At 44.5% G+C, this 18331-nt stretch overlaps 1 protein-coding gene across 1 annotated transcript; it reads right to left on the bottom strand.

Moving 5' to 3' along the window:
- Window positions 1-2422: 2422 nt before the first annotated feature.
- LOC139421386 (thioredoxin, mitochondrial-like) lies at window positions 2423-8891 on the bottom strand. The gene is made up of 4 exons (XM_071172237.1): window positions 8724-8891; window positions 7880-8142; window positions 3620-3743; window positions 2423-3352 (listed from the first exon to the last, which is right to left on the bottom strand). The coding sequence occupies exons 2-4, from the start codon at window positions 8140-8142 to the stop codon at window positions 3236-3238; spliced, it is 504 nt and encodes a 167-aa protein (XP_071028338.1). The 5' UTR covers window positions 8724-8891; the 3' UTR covers window positions 2423-3235.
- Between the last annotated feature and the right edge of the window lie 9440 nt (window positions 8892-18331).

The following is an 18331-nucleotide window of genomic DNA, read 5'->3' as shown; positions in this document are numbered from 1 at the left end:
TTCCTTCATTTGTCCCTTTCAGCATCCCTCGCGCGTCTTCCCTACCCCAGTAATCAGTGCACAGGAAAGGGTGATAAGACAGACCCATGTTGACTCACAAAATTCTGGAATGTAGAGAAAGGGGCGGGGCTCCTTTTCTTTCATATTCTCTTTCCCACTCAGCAGTAATCAACTCTCATAGCCAAAATACAAGTTCAGATCATGTATACAGTGTGTATAAAAAGTATACATTGCTCATTGAGGCAGCAGGTAGCCTAGTGGTTAGAGCTTTGGGTCAGTAACCGAGAAGTTGCTAAATCGAATCCCCAGCAGACAAGGTAAAAATCTGTAGTTCTGCCCCTGAATAAGGCAGTTAACCCACTGTTCCTAGGCCCTCATTGTAAATAAGAATTTGTTCTTAACTGACCTGCCTAGTTAAATATAAAATAAATGTACATGATGAGGAAAATGTGGGGGCGATAAAGAGAAACGGTGTCTGCTTTGTGTATGGTAAATTTACATTTGTCTGGAACAGAATGGACATTCAACAAGCTGGAGGGTGAAATGTGTTTGAAATATAAATAGAGCGAAGTATTTACTATAAACACAGAATACTCTTGGCTGTGCCAGGTATGGCCGTTGTTACAGCATCACACACATTCCAAAGGCATTTTGACTATGTGGCACAGGCAGGGCCAGTCAAATTATCACACAACAAACATTACAAGTTCTAGAGTATGAGAAAAGCAGAGAGATGGCAGAGGAATTCTGCAACTCTCCCTTCTCAGCCCGTTTGTTCAGCAGTCACTGGCTTCCCCAGTCTTTTTTCCTTATATGGTAACAGAGTGGTTGAGAGAGAGAGAGAGACAGCGGAGCGAGGATGGAGGTGTGGTCTATTGTTTTTGGCGGAAGAGGTGTAGGGTTACACTACTCATGAACCTTTCCAGCATTCCGTCATCTCTTCACCTCATTCCTATGACTAATGTCACGTTCATAAACAAGTGGGAGGTGGGAATTTACCAGTTGTGAAGTCGTAAATACAAGGTGTATGCATTCATGCGCTTTGAACTTGTTGAGAAACGCTGATTGGCTAATGACCAACAAGCTGCATAAACCAAAAACTAAAACTACAGCTATAATGCTTGTAAAGAAATTATAGTGTTCAAAAACCCTATTAATAGATTGCTTTTTATAAATAATGTTTTGTTATTGCATTTATCTGCTGAAAATGCTGTTAACGAGGTAATTTCTTTAGTAGTTGATGTCAGAGGTCAGCATGTGGGAAAAGTGGGAGCTCGGGATGATAGATGAGTTTCCCACTAGTGATTACCAGTTGAAGGGGTGTAAAAGTGGATTTTTCCCAGACAAAAGTGGTAAATTGTAATTTCCCACTTGGTTAATAACACAGCATAAGTCAGACAAAGAGTAGTTAAAGGCCCAATGCAGCCTTTTTATATCAATAGCAAATAATTTCAGGGTAACAATTAAGTACCTTACTGTAATAGATTTTCATTAGAACTCTCTTTGGAACTCTTTGTTATTAGTCCATTAACTAATTTACTGCAGTGTGGGACTGACCCTGTGTGTTGTCATGTGAGACGGAATGACAACTGGAGAGGGGGAGTCAGAGCCAGGTGCCTACCTAGACAGCTTGGTGGTGGTGGTGTTGGGGGGGTGGGGTAGAGAGAGGGGTAATTTAGAGGAGTTAAGTGGAGGCTGGGGTGGGGCATGCTTCAGCCTACCACACCATTACACTGATGAGAGGGGGTTGAAACAAGTAAAGATAGAGAGAAACAGAGCGAAACAGAGACAGACTGATTAAATAGAAACTGAAGTAAAGGATAAAACTGAAAATACAGGAGGATGGAGAGAGACATGAAATGGAAAAGAGGAGAAACTGAATGGGGGATAAATAGGGCGTCATTGTAAATAAGAATTTGTTCTTAACTGACTTGCCTCGTTAAATAAAAATAAATAATTAAATGAGAAGGAAAAGAATGTGGCATGGTAGCTATAGACAGAATACTATTCCAGCTCATTAGGGCCATACAGAAGTTTGTCAGTAATGGTGAGAACATCACACCCATTCTACTAGAAAGAAATATGTAAATTAATCTGCGTGACAGAAAACATCCCTGCCTCCCAGGCAAACAAACATCACACCATCATCCTTAGTCAACATTCCATCACCACTCCCCTAACTAGACTGCCCACATAGTTAACAAAGGAATCACATGGCTGAAATATTACCACAACTGATTAGATGTAAACTTCATAGTTGGCATACCCCAAAAAATAAAATGATAAAGAGTATTATTTTACAGCTAAAGAAGTCATATATAGGGCTAAAGTCCTCCAATATTACTATGAAACCACTTCCTCATGATTCTTAGTCCTTTACCGCATGTAATAGCAGACCACAAACCAATTCACACTCCAAATATAGAACACCTTTAATATCTTTTATTTATTATCTTGGTCATATTACATAGTTTGAAATAAAATCTCAAATCGAACCCATATAACCATATTTGTGTTTCCCGATTATCTCAAATTTCTCAGTCAAAACCAAGAGACAGACTGAGAAACTCATACACAGATACATCCATCCAACTCACATTAGGCATAATGGTGTAAAATGAGGGTGCAGCCAACAATGCTTGGGGAAGGCCACACTCGAGTGGACTAAGCAGGAACTGCAAGGAGAGCGTCATCACAGCTCATTCACCAATATCACATTTCCTGTTAACGTCCCTCCCCACTTAATACTAAATGACTTGTACCCGTACAATGCAGTAAAGTACAGCAGTGTAGTTGCCCACCCTAAACAATCTATTGTAGTAAACTGGTACACACTGGCTCAGGCTGCTCTACCAGTTTCCACAGGGTGGGGCCATTACATTACAGGTTGATGGAGGGAGGAAACCGCTGCAAGATGGGAGCATTATATGAGTAAAGAGGGGAATTGAAGTTCACACAAGCACACACCCATCACTAAACAATAGACAGACAGAATAATACAAAGCAGAGAGGTTAGGGATGGGTGTGAGCGTGGGCCTGTTTTTCAGGTGGGGTTGTGGTCAAGTGGGGTTGTGGTCAAGTGGGGTTGTGGTCAAGTGGGGTTGTGGTCAGGTGGTGGGTGGGTTGTTAGTTGTTTTAACAGGTTCAACACGGCCATGAAGCACTGAGGACCAGGCCAGGCTCAGACAACAATGGGGTCATAAGGGGTTAGATCACAGGGATGTGATTGACATGTTCATTGTCCAACGAGCTTGCTGACAAACGTGTCTAGCGCCTCATCATCTTTGATTCCCACAAACTGGTCGATCACATCACCTCCTCGCATGGCGATTACCGTGGGGACCGCCGATACCTGTAGAGAGAAGTAGAGGTCAGTAACCACAATGACATCAGTCAAAGGCACTGTTCCAGAACAAAATTCATCCTTCCTTCCTTCCTTCCTTCCAGTAATCCCTGATCTGATCTGACTGGGTTGCTGTAAGCTATTTAGTGGAATCCCTGCTTTCACAAATCCCACCATTTTAGATCAGGAATTACTTCAAGAAAGGGAGGAAAGAAGGTCACATTTTCTAACTAACATTTACAATATCAATCAATAATGTCAACAGCTTCCGCTTACCCCATATTCAATGGCCAAGTCTGTGTGATCGTCTATGTCAACCTTTGCCATGGCAACTTTGCCTTTCTGTTTGGCGACAGCTTTCTCTAATCTTGGCCCCAGTATCTTGCAGGGACCACACCACCTTCATAGAACAAACATGGGATTTCTGGTTAGAACTAATAATACTGAATGTATGTGAAATTTCAATCAAATGTCTCCACAATATATACACACATACACATATATACACAGCTCAAAATAATAAAGGGAACACTTAAACAACACAATGTAACTCCAAGTCAATCACACTGTCCACTTAGGAAGCAACACTGATTGACAATACATTTCACATGCTGTTGTTGTCTATTCCATTTGCACAGGTGGAAATTATAGGCAATTAGCAAGACACCCCCAATAAAGGAGTGGTTCTGCAGGTGGGGACCAGACCACTTCTCAGTTCCTATGCTTCCTGGCTGATGTTTTGGTCACTTTTGAATGCTGGCGGTGCTTTCACTCTAGTGGTAGCATGAGGCGGAGTCTACAACCCACACAAGTGGCTCAGGTAGTGCAGCTCATCCAGGATGGCACATCAATGCGGGCTGTGGCAAGAAGGTTTGCTGTGTCTGTCAGCGTAGTGTCCAGAGCATGGAGGCGCTACCAGGAGACAGGCCAGTACATCAGGAGACGTGGAGGAGGCCGTAGGAGGGCAACAACCCAGCAGCAGGACCGCTACCTCCGCCTTTGTGCAAGGAGGAGCAGGAGGAGCACTGCCAGAGCCCTGCAAAATGACCTCCAGCAGGCCACAAATGTGAATGTGTCTGCTCAAACGGTCAGAAACAGACTCCATGAGGGTGGTATGAGGGCCCGACGTCCACAGGTGGGGGTTGTGCATACAGCCCAACACCGTGCAGGACGTTTGGCATTTGCCAGAGAACACCAAGATTGGCAAATTCGCCACTGGCGCCCTGTGCTCTTCACAGATGAAAGCAGGTTCACACTGAGCATGTGACAGACGTGACAGTCTGGAGACGCCGTGGAGAACGTCCTCCTGCCTGCAACATCCTCCAGCATGACCGGTTTGGCGGTGGGTCACTCATGGTGTGGGGTGGCATTTCTTTGGGGGGGCCGCACAGCCCTCCATGTGCTCGCCAGAGGTAGCCTGACTGCCATTAGGTACCGAGATGAGATCCTCAGACCCCTTGTGAGACCATATGCTGGTGCGGTTGGCCCTGGGTTCCTCCTAATGCAAGACAATGCTAGACCTCATGTGGCTGGAGTGTGTCAGCAGTTCCTGCAAGAGGAAGGCATTGATGCTATGGACTGGCCCGCCCGTTCCCCAGACCTGAATCCAATTGAGCACATCTAGGACATCATGTCTCGCTCCATCCACCACAGACTGTCCAGGAGTTGGTGGATGCTTTAGTCCAGGTCTGGGAGGAGATCCCTCAGGAGACCATCCGCCACCTCATCAGGAGCACGCCCAGGCATTGTAGGGAGGTCATACAGGCACGTGGAGGCCACACACACACTACTGAGCCTCATTTTAACTTGTTTTAAGGATATTACATCAAAGTTGGATCAGCCTGTAGTGTAGTTTTCCACTTTAATTTTGAGTGTGACTACAAATCCAGACCTCCATGGGTTGATAAATTTGATTTCCATTGATAATTTGTGTGTGATTTTGTTGTCAGCACATCCAACTATGTAAAGAAAAAAGTATTTAATAAGAATATTTCATTCATTCAGATCTAGGATGTGTTATTTTAGTGTTCCCTTTATTTTTTTGAGCAGTGTATATATGAGTACAGAATAAAACCTGACAATAACATAAAATTGTTGCAGAGCAAGACAATGTCAACAAGTTGGCAAAAACATAAACCAGGGCAACACTGACCACCATGCATAAAGGTCATGTGTATCATGTTTACTGTATATACATACAGTGCCTTGCAAAAGTATTTACCCCCCGTGGCATTTTTCCTATTTTTTTTGCATTACAACCTGTAATTTAATTACCTTCAGAAGTCACATAATTAGTTACATAAAGTCCACCTGTGTGCAATCTAAGTGTCACATGATCTCACCTGTTCTGAAAGGCCCCAGAATCTGCAACACCACTAAGCAGGGGGCACAATGAAGAACAAGGAGCTCTCCAAACAGGTCAGGGACAAAGTTGTGGAAGTACAGATCAGTGTTGGGTTATAAAAAAAATATCAGAAACTTTGAACATCTGACAGTGCACCATTAAATACATTATTTAAAAAATGGATAGAATATGGCACCACAACAAACCTGCCAAGAGAGGGCCACCCACAAACTCATGGACCATTATGTATGTGCATATTCTTATTCATTCCTTCACACTTGTGTGTATAAGGTAATTGTGAAATTATTGTGAGATTACTCGTTGGATATTACTGCATTGTCGGAACTAGAAGCACAAGCATTTCGCTACACATCTGCTAACCATGTGGATGTGACAAATAAAATTTGATTTTGATTTGACCAGGCAAGGAGGGCATTAATCAGAGAGGCAACAAAGAGACTAAAGATAACCCTGAAGGAGGAGTATCTGTCCATAGGACCACTTTAAGCCGTACACTCCACAGAGCTGGGCTTTACGGAAGAGTGGCCAGAAAACAGCCATTGCTTAAAGAACAAAAAATAAGCAAACACATTTGGTGTTTGCCAAAAGGCATGTGGGAGACTCCCCAAACATATGGAAGAAGGTACTCTGGTTAGATGAGACTAAAATTGAGCTTTTTGACCATCAAGGAAAACGCTATGTCTGGCGCAAACCCAACACCTCATCACCCCGAGAATACCATCCCCACAGTGAAGCATGGTGGCAGCACCATGCTGTGGGGATGTTTTTCCCCATCGGCAGGGACTGGGAAACTGGTCAGAATTGAAGGAATGATGGATGCCGCTAAATATAGGGACATTCTTGAGGGAAACCTGTTTGTCTTCCATAGATTTGAGACTAGGATGGAGGTTCACCTTCCAGCAGGATAATGATCCTAAGCATACTGTTAAAGCATCACTCGAGTGGTTTAAGGGGAAACATTTAAATGTCTTGGAATGGCCTAGTCAAAGCCCAGACCTCAATACAATTGAGAATCTGTGGTATGACTTAAAGATAGCTGTACACCAACTGTACACCAGAGGAACCCATCCAACTTGAAGGATCCAGAGCAGTTTTGCCTTGAAGAATGGACAAAAATCCCAGTGGCTAGATGTGCCAAGCTTATAGAAACATACCCCAAGAGACTTGCAGCTGGAATTGCCACAAAAGGTGGCTCTACAAAGTATTGACTTTGGGGGGTGAATAGTTATGCACGCTCAAGTTCTGTTTTTTTGTCGTAATACTTGCTTGTTTCATAAAAAATATTTTGAATCTTCAAAGTCATAGGCATGTGTAAATCAAATGATACATTTTTTAAAATGGGGGGGGGGTTGTATTCCAGGTTGTAAGGCAACAAAATAGGAAAAATGCCAAGGGTTGAATACTTTCGCAAGCCACTGTGTGTATTCATGCAAGTATATTCATTCAGGCTGTGAATGTAATTTTCTAGAGCAGGGGTGTCAAACTCATTCCATGGAGGGCCTAGTGTCTGCTGGGGTTTGGTTTTTCCTTTCAATTAAGACCTAGACAACCAGGTGTGGGGAGTTCCTTACTAAACAGTGACATTCATTCATCAAGCCCAAGGGAGGAGCGAAAACCCACAGGCACTTTGCCCTACATGGAATGAGTTTGACACGTTGTAGAAGAGCATGAACCCAATGTGGCTGTCCTGGCATTGCCTCTTGTTGTGTAACCTCAAATGATCTCCCTCCAATGGAAACACCATCAGATGTCAAGCCATGCAGCCAGACACATACAGTATGGGTAAGGTGTTGTTATCCCACATGATATGTACTCAGTCACAACTTTCACTGTTATGCTTTAGTCTTACAATAGGAAAGCTGTTGAGCATGTTATGCCAACTCAATATAATTGATAAATACATTCACCTGTTGGGTGCATTGTTGAAAAAGATATGGTCAGATTTACAAGCCTTGTTGTAAACCATAATTTGATACCTTATATAAAAATGGTTTCCTGCTGTCATTTCAGTTGTCTAATTCCAACAGGCAGACAAATGCTTATCCATGTATTCTCTCTTAGGGGCTTTGCTTTCTCATTAGAGGGTAGTTTGTAAATGCTGTACGTGGAGCCTAATATCCCCTCTGGGGGTCCATGAAGCATATTCATTAATTAATATATTAGCTACTCACTGGGCATGGAAGTCAATAAGCACAGGCAGCTCACTGTTGATGACTCTCTCTGTGAAGTCCTCATGGTCCTGCACATTGAAGGAGACCTCTCTGCGGGAAGTGTGGGGCAGGGAGCGGGGCAGAGTGCGTTTGGGGGAAAGGAGGGATAGAGGGGTAGTGGATGAACGCAGAGAGGTAGAGAAGGAGGAGGTGGAGGCCGGGAGACAGCGAAGGTCTTTCACTGAGAGGGTCCAAATTCTACGGACTAGCAGCCGGTGAGCCATCTGAAATGAGACATATAGGGGGAAGAGAACAGAAGAATGATCAATAAATGTCATTTCATGTCACCATAATAGAAAACAGGGCCACTACTCAGGCAGAACTACTATGGTTGGACAGTGACATCAGGGGGAGGACACCTATAGAAGACATTCATGTTTACCACCATACAGTAGTAACATGTAGGTGTGTGAGAGATGGCTGGCTTAGTGGCTATGCACAACATAAACAGCTGGGAACAAGATTCAAACAGATTCCTAGTTAGCTAACGTCACGGACAACTGCTGATGGGGGGAGGCAATAAACCACCAAAGAGTTTAGATAGTTATTTTTGTGGCTTGACCATCCAATAGAACGGCGTCGTGTTTCGCACCCATTGTACGAGTATTTACGAACTGGGCTTAGATTTTTCTTCGAATAACCTCCGTGTGACTTTGTCTCTCTTCCTTCTCTCTTTCCACGCGCCTGTGTCCTCCCATTATAAAACGCCCACATCCACAAACCGGAGCAAAACTACTGCCATTATGTGCCAATGTCACCCAGAATATCATTGTAGTGGCACAGACAAATAACACAAAACACTTACCGTTCTGTACACTATCGTCCTGTATGAAGTACTTCCGTTTACAGTTCAGATTAAAGAGAACGCACAGGTTATTTGTAAATCTCATGTTTGAGCGAGTAGCGCCGCCACGAGTTAAAATTCAGAACTACAGTGGCACCAGTGCACTTGAAGGGCTATGAAAGGTTCTCTGGCAAAACAATGGGAAGACCTGGAGATAGAGGTGAGGTGGATATGCAAATCGTGGAGACCCCACCACACGGAATCACAGAGGTACTGGCGGCTGCTTTAACAGACATCTACGTCATCGGTGCCCGGGGAGCAGTTCTTTGGGGTTAACTGCCTTTCTCAAGGACAGAACGGTATATTTTTTTCACCTTTTTTTCACATTCACGGATCAGGGATTCAAACCAGCGACATTTCGGTTACTGCCCCAACGCTCTAAACCGCTATAAGCTATCTGCCTACAAAGTTCACTGCATTGAGCTCAGGCGTCTATAAATTCACCTAAGCGAAATTGTCAATATGGGCACCATGCTGGCCCTTTCTCTTCAGAGAGCTATTCATTCATAATTGATGGGGAGACTAAAATGAAAGTGAGAAGTGAGGCTGTCTCGACCACCTTTCATGTCAGATGGCCACGGGATGAAAGGTAGAGAGATGTGGGTGTGTGAGGTGCAGAGGAGACTGAGACTAGATGTGGAGAAAGTAGAGTAGACAGCAGACAGACCGACAATGGATTCAGAAATGGGGGCAAGGCATTGCTGCTGCTGCTGCTGCTGCTGCTGCTGCTGATGATGATGATGATGTGGAGAGATGGACAGGAGGACCAGACTGCTGCATTAACAATGAATGGATATTCAATCAAAGACAGCTCATTCCTGAAGTTGAGAACTGAGAATGCAGAGAGAATCCTCCTGACCCTGTGAGTGGCTTTCACATATTCTTTGTAGACCTGTAGTACTTCTTACCATGAATGAACTTTTGTACACATACTCATTGCACTGCACTCAATGTTTTCTCTCTGTCTGTCCTTTCCTCTCTGTGTTTATTATTCTGTCTTTTCACAGCAGTGGAGGCTGGTGGGAGGAGCTATCGGAGGACAGGCTCATTGTAATGGCTGGAAAGGAATTTATAGAACGAGTCATATCTGTGGTTTCCATATGTTTGATGTGTTTGATACCGTCTCATGTATTCCATTCCAGCCATTACAACGAGCCTGTCCTCCTATAGCTGCTCCCACCAGCCTCCTCTGTTTCACCACTGCTATATTATGTCTCAGTGATTTCATGGACAGTGACTGTTTTCTCTGGATGTAGTGCAGTACCATAGATTTGATGACTTAACTCTGAATAACTCTGTGTCAGTGGAGGCTGCTGAGGGGAGGACAGCTCATAATAATGGCTGGAACGGAGCAAATGGAAACCATGTGTTTGATGTATTTCAAACCATTCCACTAATTCCCCTCCAACCATTACCATGAGCCCGTCCTCACCAATTAAGGTGCCACCAACCTCCTGTGCTCTTTGTTAATTCTGTAAATTTGTATCCACTGTCTACTTATAGGTTGCCTTGTTGAACAAGATGTTTATGAACTATCCGGACATTGGTGAAGTGACTTCAGGATAAAAAAAAAAACTAAGTACATTTAGGAAAAGTCTAACGAGGTCTTCCCTGAGCATATCAACCAGAGGTGGTCATTTTACCAAGTGAAATGTTTTACCCCATCCAATACTATTAAACACAGACTCCCATCTACCGCCACCTGTAATAAGGGAAAATGTCCCAGCCTTCCCGACACTGGCAGTTTGAACATGTGGACAGATCTGATGACTTCTGCAGGCACCTTCAAGGGGGGGAGGAGGAGAGAGGAGCAGATGTAATCCTCCAGAGGACGGGTGAAGAGATGAGACCCTCTATCACCCTTTGCCCCCCACCCTTGTTCCGCAGCATCGGGCCGTCGGGGCTGTCGGCCAGCCTACCACCCCACCGACGTCTCCGCTCCATATTCCGCAGATCCAGAGCGGTGCTGCCTGCGAATACACATTCCGGGGAGGTTTCAGGAACACACACCCTCCAAGATTTACTGTCAGGCACCCATATCAACACACTCCCACATCAACTGACTCACAATGACGTAGTGTCAGAGAAGGACGTTCACATAAACACAGACTCAGAGACACAAACACAGCCCAAGAGACTCATGAGTGCACATGGGCTCACTGTATTAGAACCACCAACAGGACCTCTCACAGATACACTCTCATTCATAGTCAGTGCTATAAGCAGACAGCAGCGCGGACAGCCTTTTTCTCAGCTTTCCCCACCCCTAAGGACCCATATCAAAGGCAGGGCAAGATGGGGCAGAGCAGTGTCTCCTCTTAAAATGAGAGATGATCTTGGGACTGGAGAGGGAGGAGTGAAAGAGAAGCAGAAGGTGAAGAGGAGGAGGAGGAGGCTGGACTGTAAAGGAGAGGACCAAGCCAATGACAGATATGTCCCGTCCTTCACCCCAGAGACAGGAGGAGATGGTGAACTGTGCCAGTGGTTACAAAGTCTGGGGATTGGAGATAGAGGAGGAGGCCATTTCCCCCAACAGAAGTAAACCGCAGCAGAGTGGGTTCAGAGAGAGGATGGCTGAACACAGAGAGGGGTATTCACATCCAGCAGCTAACCACAGGAGAGACAGACGCCCCCACTTCCTCCCGCCTATCTGTCAGTCTGGCTCCCTCCTGCATGTACCCCTGCTGCTTCCCGAAAACTCTCCGCCACCCTCGCCATGCACCTCCCCACACGCCCCCTTCCACCCCTTGCCTGTACCCCTCCTCCACTCTCTGCCCTTCAGGAGGAAGTGATATTGTCCAGCAAAGGAAAGGGGTCTCAACTCAAGAGGCCCATTTGTGTTTACGCTGTATGCGGTTTTTTGTCTTGTTACTTTGGCATATTCTGACTGACACTTAGCTTATGTAAGGTTATATAATGTATTTGCCTATAGCTCATTACGCCTACACATCCTTAACAAGTCTTATCCAGGTATAATGTTTTGTTCTTGCCTATTATACTGTACGTCCTTTACAAATAATCACATGAATAGTTTCTAAGGATCTGTTGTCCTGTCACATTTCAATTGCATTAAATTTAGCATGTATAGTTTGAAAGATCCAGGGCATTGTTGTTTCTCAGGATTAACATCAACAAGTGAACCAACCTCAGCGTTTCGGTAATGGTGTGCCCTGCCTTGACCGTCTATAGACCGTGTCCAGATATCCCCCGCAGAGAGCCCCCTCCCCTGATCAGAGAGGAGGCCCATGTTGTTTTTGAGGTGTTTGTTGGGGCCTGAACAGTGCTGTGCTCTGTGTGCAGCCTGTGGTGGGAGCTGCATGTCAGGGCCAGAACACCGGCGTCTCAGTCCTCCGCCTCGCACAGCCTGCCGTTTATGTGTTTACCCTCAAACGCAGCCCAAAATGTTTGTGAGTCAGGCTCTTTTTTTTAAATTTAAGTCCACTCGCCCCTCTCCCATTAGCCGCCAAACAAACATTGCACCGGAAATTTCAGGGATATCTGGGATTTTTGAGGGATCCCAGCAGACAGGAGGCAAGGTCGAGAACAAGGGTGCTTTCTGTGACATCTTAGAGGTGAGGTGACCAAGGCTGGGTGGCAGGGGGTGGGCAGAGTCAGAAAGCTTCATTACGACTGATCAACAGGAACAGGTGGCACAGTTTCCGGTGCCCTTTGACCCTGTTACGTTCCTTGAGCCCACAGTACGTGCCACCCCTGACCTCACTCATCACCAAGCTGACCCGAGCGCTAGGCTAATGGTAACCATTGACGTAGCTGTTATAAGGCCCCATGTCACATGTAGCAGCAACCTCTTTTTTGGACTGCTAACTGGTCTAGCTTGTTTCCTCTCATTCCTTCTCCCCCTTGCCCATTCACTCCACAGGACAGACAGGACATTGGGCCCAGAACAACCATTGATGAGGCTGAGATTTTATGTCACCCCCAAACAAAGGAATAATGAATGAGAAAGTGTACACTCTTTGTTCACAGTGTGCTACCTGGGCTTTGTCCAAGCCTCATCCTCGCCAAACCCCAATGTCCTTACTCATAATGGCCTGGTGACACATATAGTACATGGCACAGGAAAATGGCTGTTGTTAGGTTAAATTGTTCCCAACAGGGCAAGTACAGTAAATAGCCTTGTACTTATTTAAATTAAAGTGAAACAGAAACCAAAGTCCAAGTCCGCTTGTTCTCAGTCTCTTCATTTTCACTGTTTCTGCTCTGTCATCTGTGCTGTATACAGACTCAGAGCCTTTCTCTCTCTGTCCAGACGCAAGCTCTCTAATTTAGACCTCTGTCTGCTCTTTATTTCCCCTCTATACATCTTAAATTAGCATCAATTAGGAGATTGTTTGATTTCAAATGCATAGCTATTTGAAAAGGGCTTTGTTTGATTGAAATGAATGACTACTTGGTCTATGTTTTGTGTGAAGAGTGAAAGTGTACACAGACTGTTGATATATAGGAAAGCATATTTACACGTACAGTATAATGCTAATGTGCGCATGTGGTTTAAGAGTGAGTGTGAATATGTGCATGCACACATACTGTAGTGTAGTAAAGTGTACCTGCATAAGGATGTAAATGCATGGAGGGAGCTAAACCTGATAGTGTGTAGCAGTAGAGGCGTGCACACGTGTGTAGGTGCATAAGGGACGTGTGTATGTTTCTGTCCTCTCCGTCTCCGTGCTGCTCTACTCTTCTACCAGTGTGGAAGTCAACAGAAGAGTTCCTGTTCTAGGTTTAAAAATAACTGTGGTACTTAAATTCCTCTCTTTCCTCTTTTCTCCCTCTCTCTCCCATAACCTCTCTCTCTTCACTTGTTTTAGAACAGGCTGTGTTCTTTCTCTCACTCCTAGTCACCCTGTCCCTTCCCATGTGCCAGCATTGAGACACACACCCAATGCTGATGTGATTTGAACATATACATACAGTTGTAGTGCACACAAATGTGTGTGTGTTTTTGTGTAACAGAATGCACCTCAACAGGTGTGGCAAGCAAGAGCTTCCTCCTGACCTTAACAAACACTCCACACCTGTCCCCATTCTCTTCTAATCCTCCCCCCTTCGCCTCGCATGTGTAAACCAGTGGAGGCTGCTGAGGGGAGGGCAGCTCATAATAATGGCTGGAAGGGAGCAAATTGAATGGCATATGGTTATGTGTTTGATACCATTTCACCAATTCCTCTCCAACAATTACCACAAGCAGGTCCTCTCCAATTGTTTTAATTTTTTTGTATATATTTAACCTTTATTTAACTAGGCAAGTCAGTTAAGAACAAAATCTTATTTACAATGACGGCCTACCAAAAGGCAAAAGGCCTCCTATGGGGTGGGGGCTGAGATTAAAAATATAAAATTAAAATATAGGACAAACACACATCACAACAAGCGAGACAACACTACATAAAGAGAGACCTAAAACAACAACATAGCAAGGCAGTAACACATGACAACACAGCATGGTAGCAACAACATGGTCAATTAAGGTACCATCAACCTCTTGTGGTTTAAACACACTATCTATACCTCTTACACACCCCATGCCTTCCCTCCAGCTGACCATCTCTTTTTTTACCTTTCTCATGGAACCAACTTGTTCTGTTGTTTTGTAATAAAAGTTGGTAATGGAGGAATTGGGTCTGAACTGATCTCACAGAACTATCCCCCTTCTTTACTCTCTCTCTCTGTTCTCAGTCTCTCCATGTCTCTCCCTCTCTTTTTCTATTTCCACCACAGAAGCTTTGTGACACCTTAATTGGGGAGGGTGAGTTGAATGGTTTCAAATACTTGGTTTGATGCCGTCACCTCTCTGATTCAGAGGGGCTGGGTTAAATGCGGAAGACATATTTCAGTTGAATACATTCAGTTGGACAACTGACTAGGTAACCCCCTTTCCATTCCATTCGCTCCGTTCCAGCCATTATTATAAGCCGTCCTCCCCTCAGCAGCCTCCACTGATTTCCACAGACTTGTTTATGAAAGTATAATGTTTGATCTCTTCCTCAGCTGCCACCGCCCACCTTCTTTCCACTCCTTCCACTCCCCCTTTACCTTCCCGCTTACCGCTGTGAATTCCATTTGATCATAAACAGGGAGGGATTTTCACTGAAGTAGTCAAAGATCTGAAGAAAAAAAACAGTGTCACTAGCTATTACCAGTTGACGTTTGCTATCAACATAGAATGCAAAGGTCAGCAGAAAGGTCATTGAATACTTGCAATGTGTATGCGTGAATATCCATCTCATTAGAGAGAGAGAGAGAGAGAGAGAGATAGAAGTGTGTGTGTGAATTTGAGTGTCTGTGCGTGTGTGTTTTCTGTTGGTGTTATATATTGGAAAGTGTATGCATGCATTGGGTGGGACCAGTTCAGACTACAGTGGAAAGGACAAGTCCTTTGATGAGTCATGGTAGCCTAAGCTTTGAGGAAATATGAAAACAACAACATGGCTGTGAGTGTGTCCATCTATTACGTACCCCTCAATTTTTGCTCGCTGGGAGGGATCTTCTTACCTTGACCAATTACATCACCTCATTACACAATCAGGAAGAGACAGAGATGGATTGAGTGGGAAGAGGATAAAGGAGTGTGTGTATGTGTGTGTACAGTCTGCGTGTCTTACTCATTAAAACAGCGTGCAATGCGGCACACTTTGTCGTCACAGTTCGTGTCAGTGTACAGTACCAGTTAAAAGTTTGTACACACCTACTCATTAAAGGATTTTTATTTTTTACTATTTTCTCCATTGTAGAATAATAGTGAAGACATGAAAACTATGAAATAACACATATGGAATCATGTAGTAACAAAAAAAGTGTTAAATCAAAACATATTTATATTCTTCAAAGTAGCCACCCTTTGCCTTGATGACAGCTTTGCACACTCTTGGCATTCTCTCAACCATCTTTATGAGGAATGCTTTTTCAACAGTCTTGAAGGAGTTCCCACATATGCGGAGCACTTGTTGCCTGCTTTTCCTTCACTCTGCGGTACAACTGCTCCCAAACCATCTCAATTAGGCTGAGGTTGGGTGATTGTGCAGGCCAAGTCATAAGATGCAGCACTCCATCACTCTCCTTCTTGGTTAAATAGCCCTTACACAGCCTGGAAGTGTGTTTTGAGTCATTGTCCTGTTGAAAAACAAATGATAGTCCCACTAAGCACAAACCAGATGGCATAGATGGCATATCGCTGCAGAATACTGTGGAAGCCATGTTGCATTTAATTTATTTTTTTTTGAATTTTACCCCTTTTTTCTCCCCAATTTCATGGTATCCAATTGTTGTAGTAGCTACTATCTTGTCTCATCGCTACAACTCCCGTACGGGCTCGGGAGAGACGAAGGCTGAATGTCATGCGTCCTCCGATACACAACCCAACCAGCCGTACTGCTTCTTAACACAGCGCGCCTCCAACCCGGAAGCCAGCCGCACCAATGTGTCGGAGGCTACACCGTGCACCTGGCAACCTTGGCTAGCGCGCACTGCGCCCGGCCCGCCACAGGAGTTGCTGGTGCGCGATGAGACAAGGAGATCCCTACCGACCAATCCCTCCCTAACCCGGACGACGCTAGGCCAATTGTGCGTCGCCCCACAGACCTCCCGGTCGCGGCCGGTTACGACAGAGCCTGGGCGCGAACCCAGGGACTCTGATGGCACAGCTGGCGCTGCAGTACAGCGCCCTTAACCACTGCGCCACCCGGGAGGCCCGTGCCTTTAATTCTAAATAAATCACTGACAGTGTCACCAGCAAAGCACTCCCACACCATCATACCTCCTCCTCCATGCTTCATGGTGGGAACCACACATGCGGAGTTCATCCATTCACCTACTCTGCGTCTCACAAAGACATGGTGGTGGAACCAAAAATCTCAAATTTGGATTTATCAGACCAAAGGACAGATTTCCACCGGTCTAATGTCCATTGCTTGTGTTTCTTGGCCCAAAAGCAAGTCTCTTCTTCTTATTGATGTCCTTTACTAGTGGTTTCTTTGCAGCAATTTGATCATGAAGGCCTGATTCTCGCAGTCTCCACTGAACAGTTGATGTTGAGATGTGTCTATTACTTATACTCTGTGAACCATTAATTTGGGTTGCAATATGAGGTGCAGTTAACTCTAATGAATGTATCCGTTACAGCAGAGGCAACTCTGGGTCTTCCTTTCCTGTAGCGGTTCTCATGAGAGCCAGTTTCATCATAGTGCTTGATGGTTTTTGTGAATGCCCTTGGAGAAACTTTCAAAGTTCTTGACATTTTCCAGATTGACTGACCTTCATACCTTAAAGTAATGATAAACTGTCGTTTCTCTTTGCTTATCTGTTCTTGCCATAATATGGATGTGGTCTGTATACCACCCCTACCTTGTCACAACACAACTGATTGGCTCAAACACATTAGGGAAAGAAATTCCACAAATTAACTTTTATCAAGGCACAGGTTCATTGAAATGCATTCCAGGTGACCACCTCATGAAGCTGGTTGAGAGAATGCCAATAGTGTGCAGAGCTGTCATCAAGGCAAAGGGTGGATACTTTGAAGAATCTCAAATATAAAATATATTTGATTTAACACTTTTTTGGTTACTATATATGATTCCATGTGTTATTTCATAATGTTCATGTCTTCACTATTATTCTACATTGTAGAAAATTAGTAGAAATAAAGAAATCCTTGAATGAGTAGGTGTGTCCAAACTTTTGACTGGTACTGTATGTTTGCATGATATGCTGTACAGTTTAACAGTGTGTCAGTGGATTGTTGTATGTATGTCTACCTCTAACACAGTATCAGTGTGTAACAGGGCACACTCTGTGGTCAAAGTGTGTTCCAGCTCAGGTAAACCGAGAGCTTCCTGTGTCCGTGTCCATGGGAGCGAGCCCTGGATTAGCCCGACTGTTCTCACCTCCGTTCCGCTCTGCTTTGGTCTGGACTCACCACCACTGGACCTTTAGCACACTCCCTTCAATAAATGTCTGTGAGAGGAAGAGAGAGCGACGAATGAAGGTCACCTAGAGGGGCATCAAGGGAATCTATGAAGGGTAGAGATGGATGTTGACGACAGACAGGATATGGAATGAGGAGAGAGTGATAGATTGAAAGGGGAGTTATCGCTATCATTTCCACCACCACCTTGGTAGACTTGTGCAATATTTTGGTATATCAGAGATAATTCCACTGAAACGTCTACACGCCCATCTATATGTATCCTTTATCTGTCTCGCTCTCCTCGTCAAGTATTTTTATAAAGAAGGGGACCAAATTCCTAACTGTTTTCTATGGCTGTTCCAGTATTAATGTAGCACACACTAGCCAGCTGAGTATATTTATCTTGCCTTTTACAAAACAGCAGCTGGACAGAGGTATGCGTGTGAAAACAACTTAAAAGCATCAATAATATTATTTTAATTCAAACAAAAATAAATAAACACCAAAAGCCAGGTCCTCTCTGGAATGTAGTAATTCAGATTATTTTATGAATGAACGCATTCATAGTTGGCCACGCCTCAAACCTCTCATCCCCCCTTTGGAATACCCTGGCCTCATGCCCGCCTCTTAATTGGCTAACCCG

Source organism: Oncorhynchus clarkii, chromosome 12 (assembly GCF_045791955.1).
Source record: "Oncorhynchus clarkii lewisi isolate Uvic-CL-2024 chromosome 12, UVic_Ocla_1.0, whole genome shotgun sequence".
Classification (NCBI taxonomy): Eukaryota; Metazoa; Chordata; class Actinopteri; order Salmoniformes; family Salmonidae; genus Oncorhynchus; species Oncorhynchus clarkii.
This window is presented reverse-complemented; position numbering and strand designations above follow the sequence as displayed.

What these genes read in the sequence shown, in the direction of transcription:
- LOC139421386 (XM_071172237.1), bottom strand. Translation starts at nt 8,142, where the DNA reads ATGGCTCACCGGCTGCTAGTCCGTAGAATTTGGACCCTCTCAGTGAAA. An exon ending in CTTATTGACTTCCATGCCCA is followed by an intron (nt 3,744 to 7,879) that starts GTGAGTAGCTAA and finishes TGTTCTATGAAG; the next exon opens with GTGGTGTGGTCCCTGCAAGA. An exon ending in ACTTGGCCATTGAATATGGG is followed by an intron (nt 3,353 to 3,619) that starts GTAAGCGGAAGC and finishes TTCTCTCTACAG; the next exon opens with GTATCGGCGGTCCCCACGGT.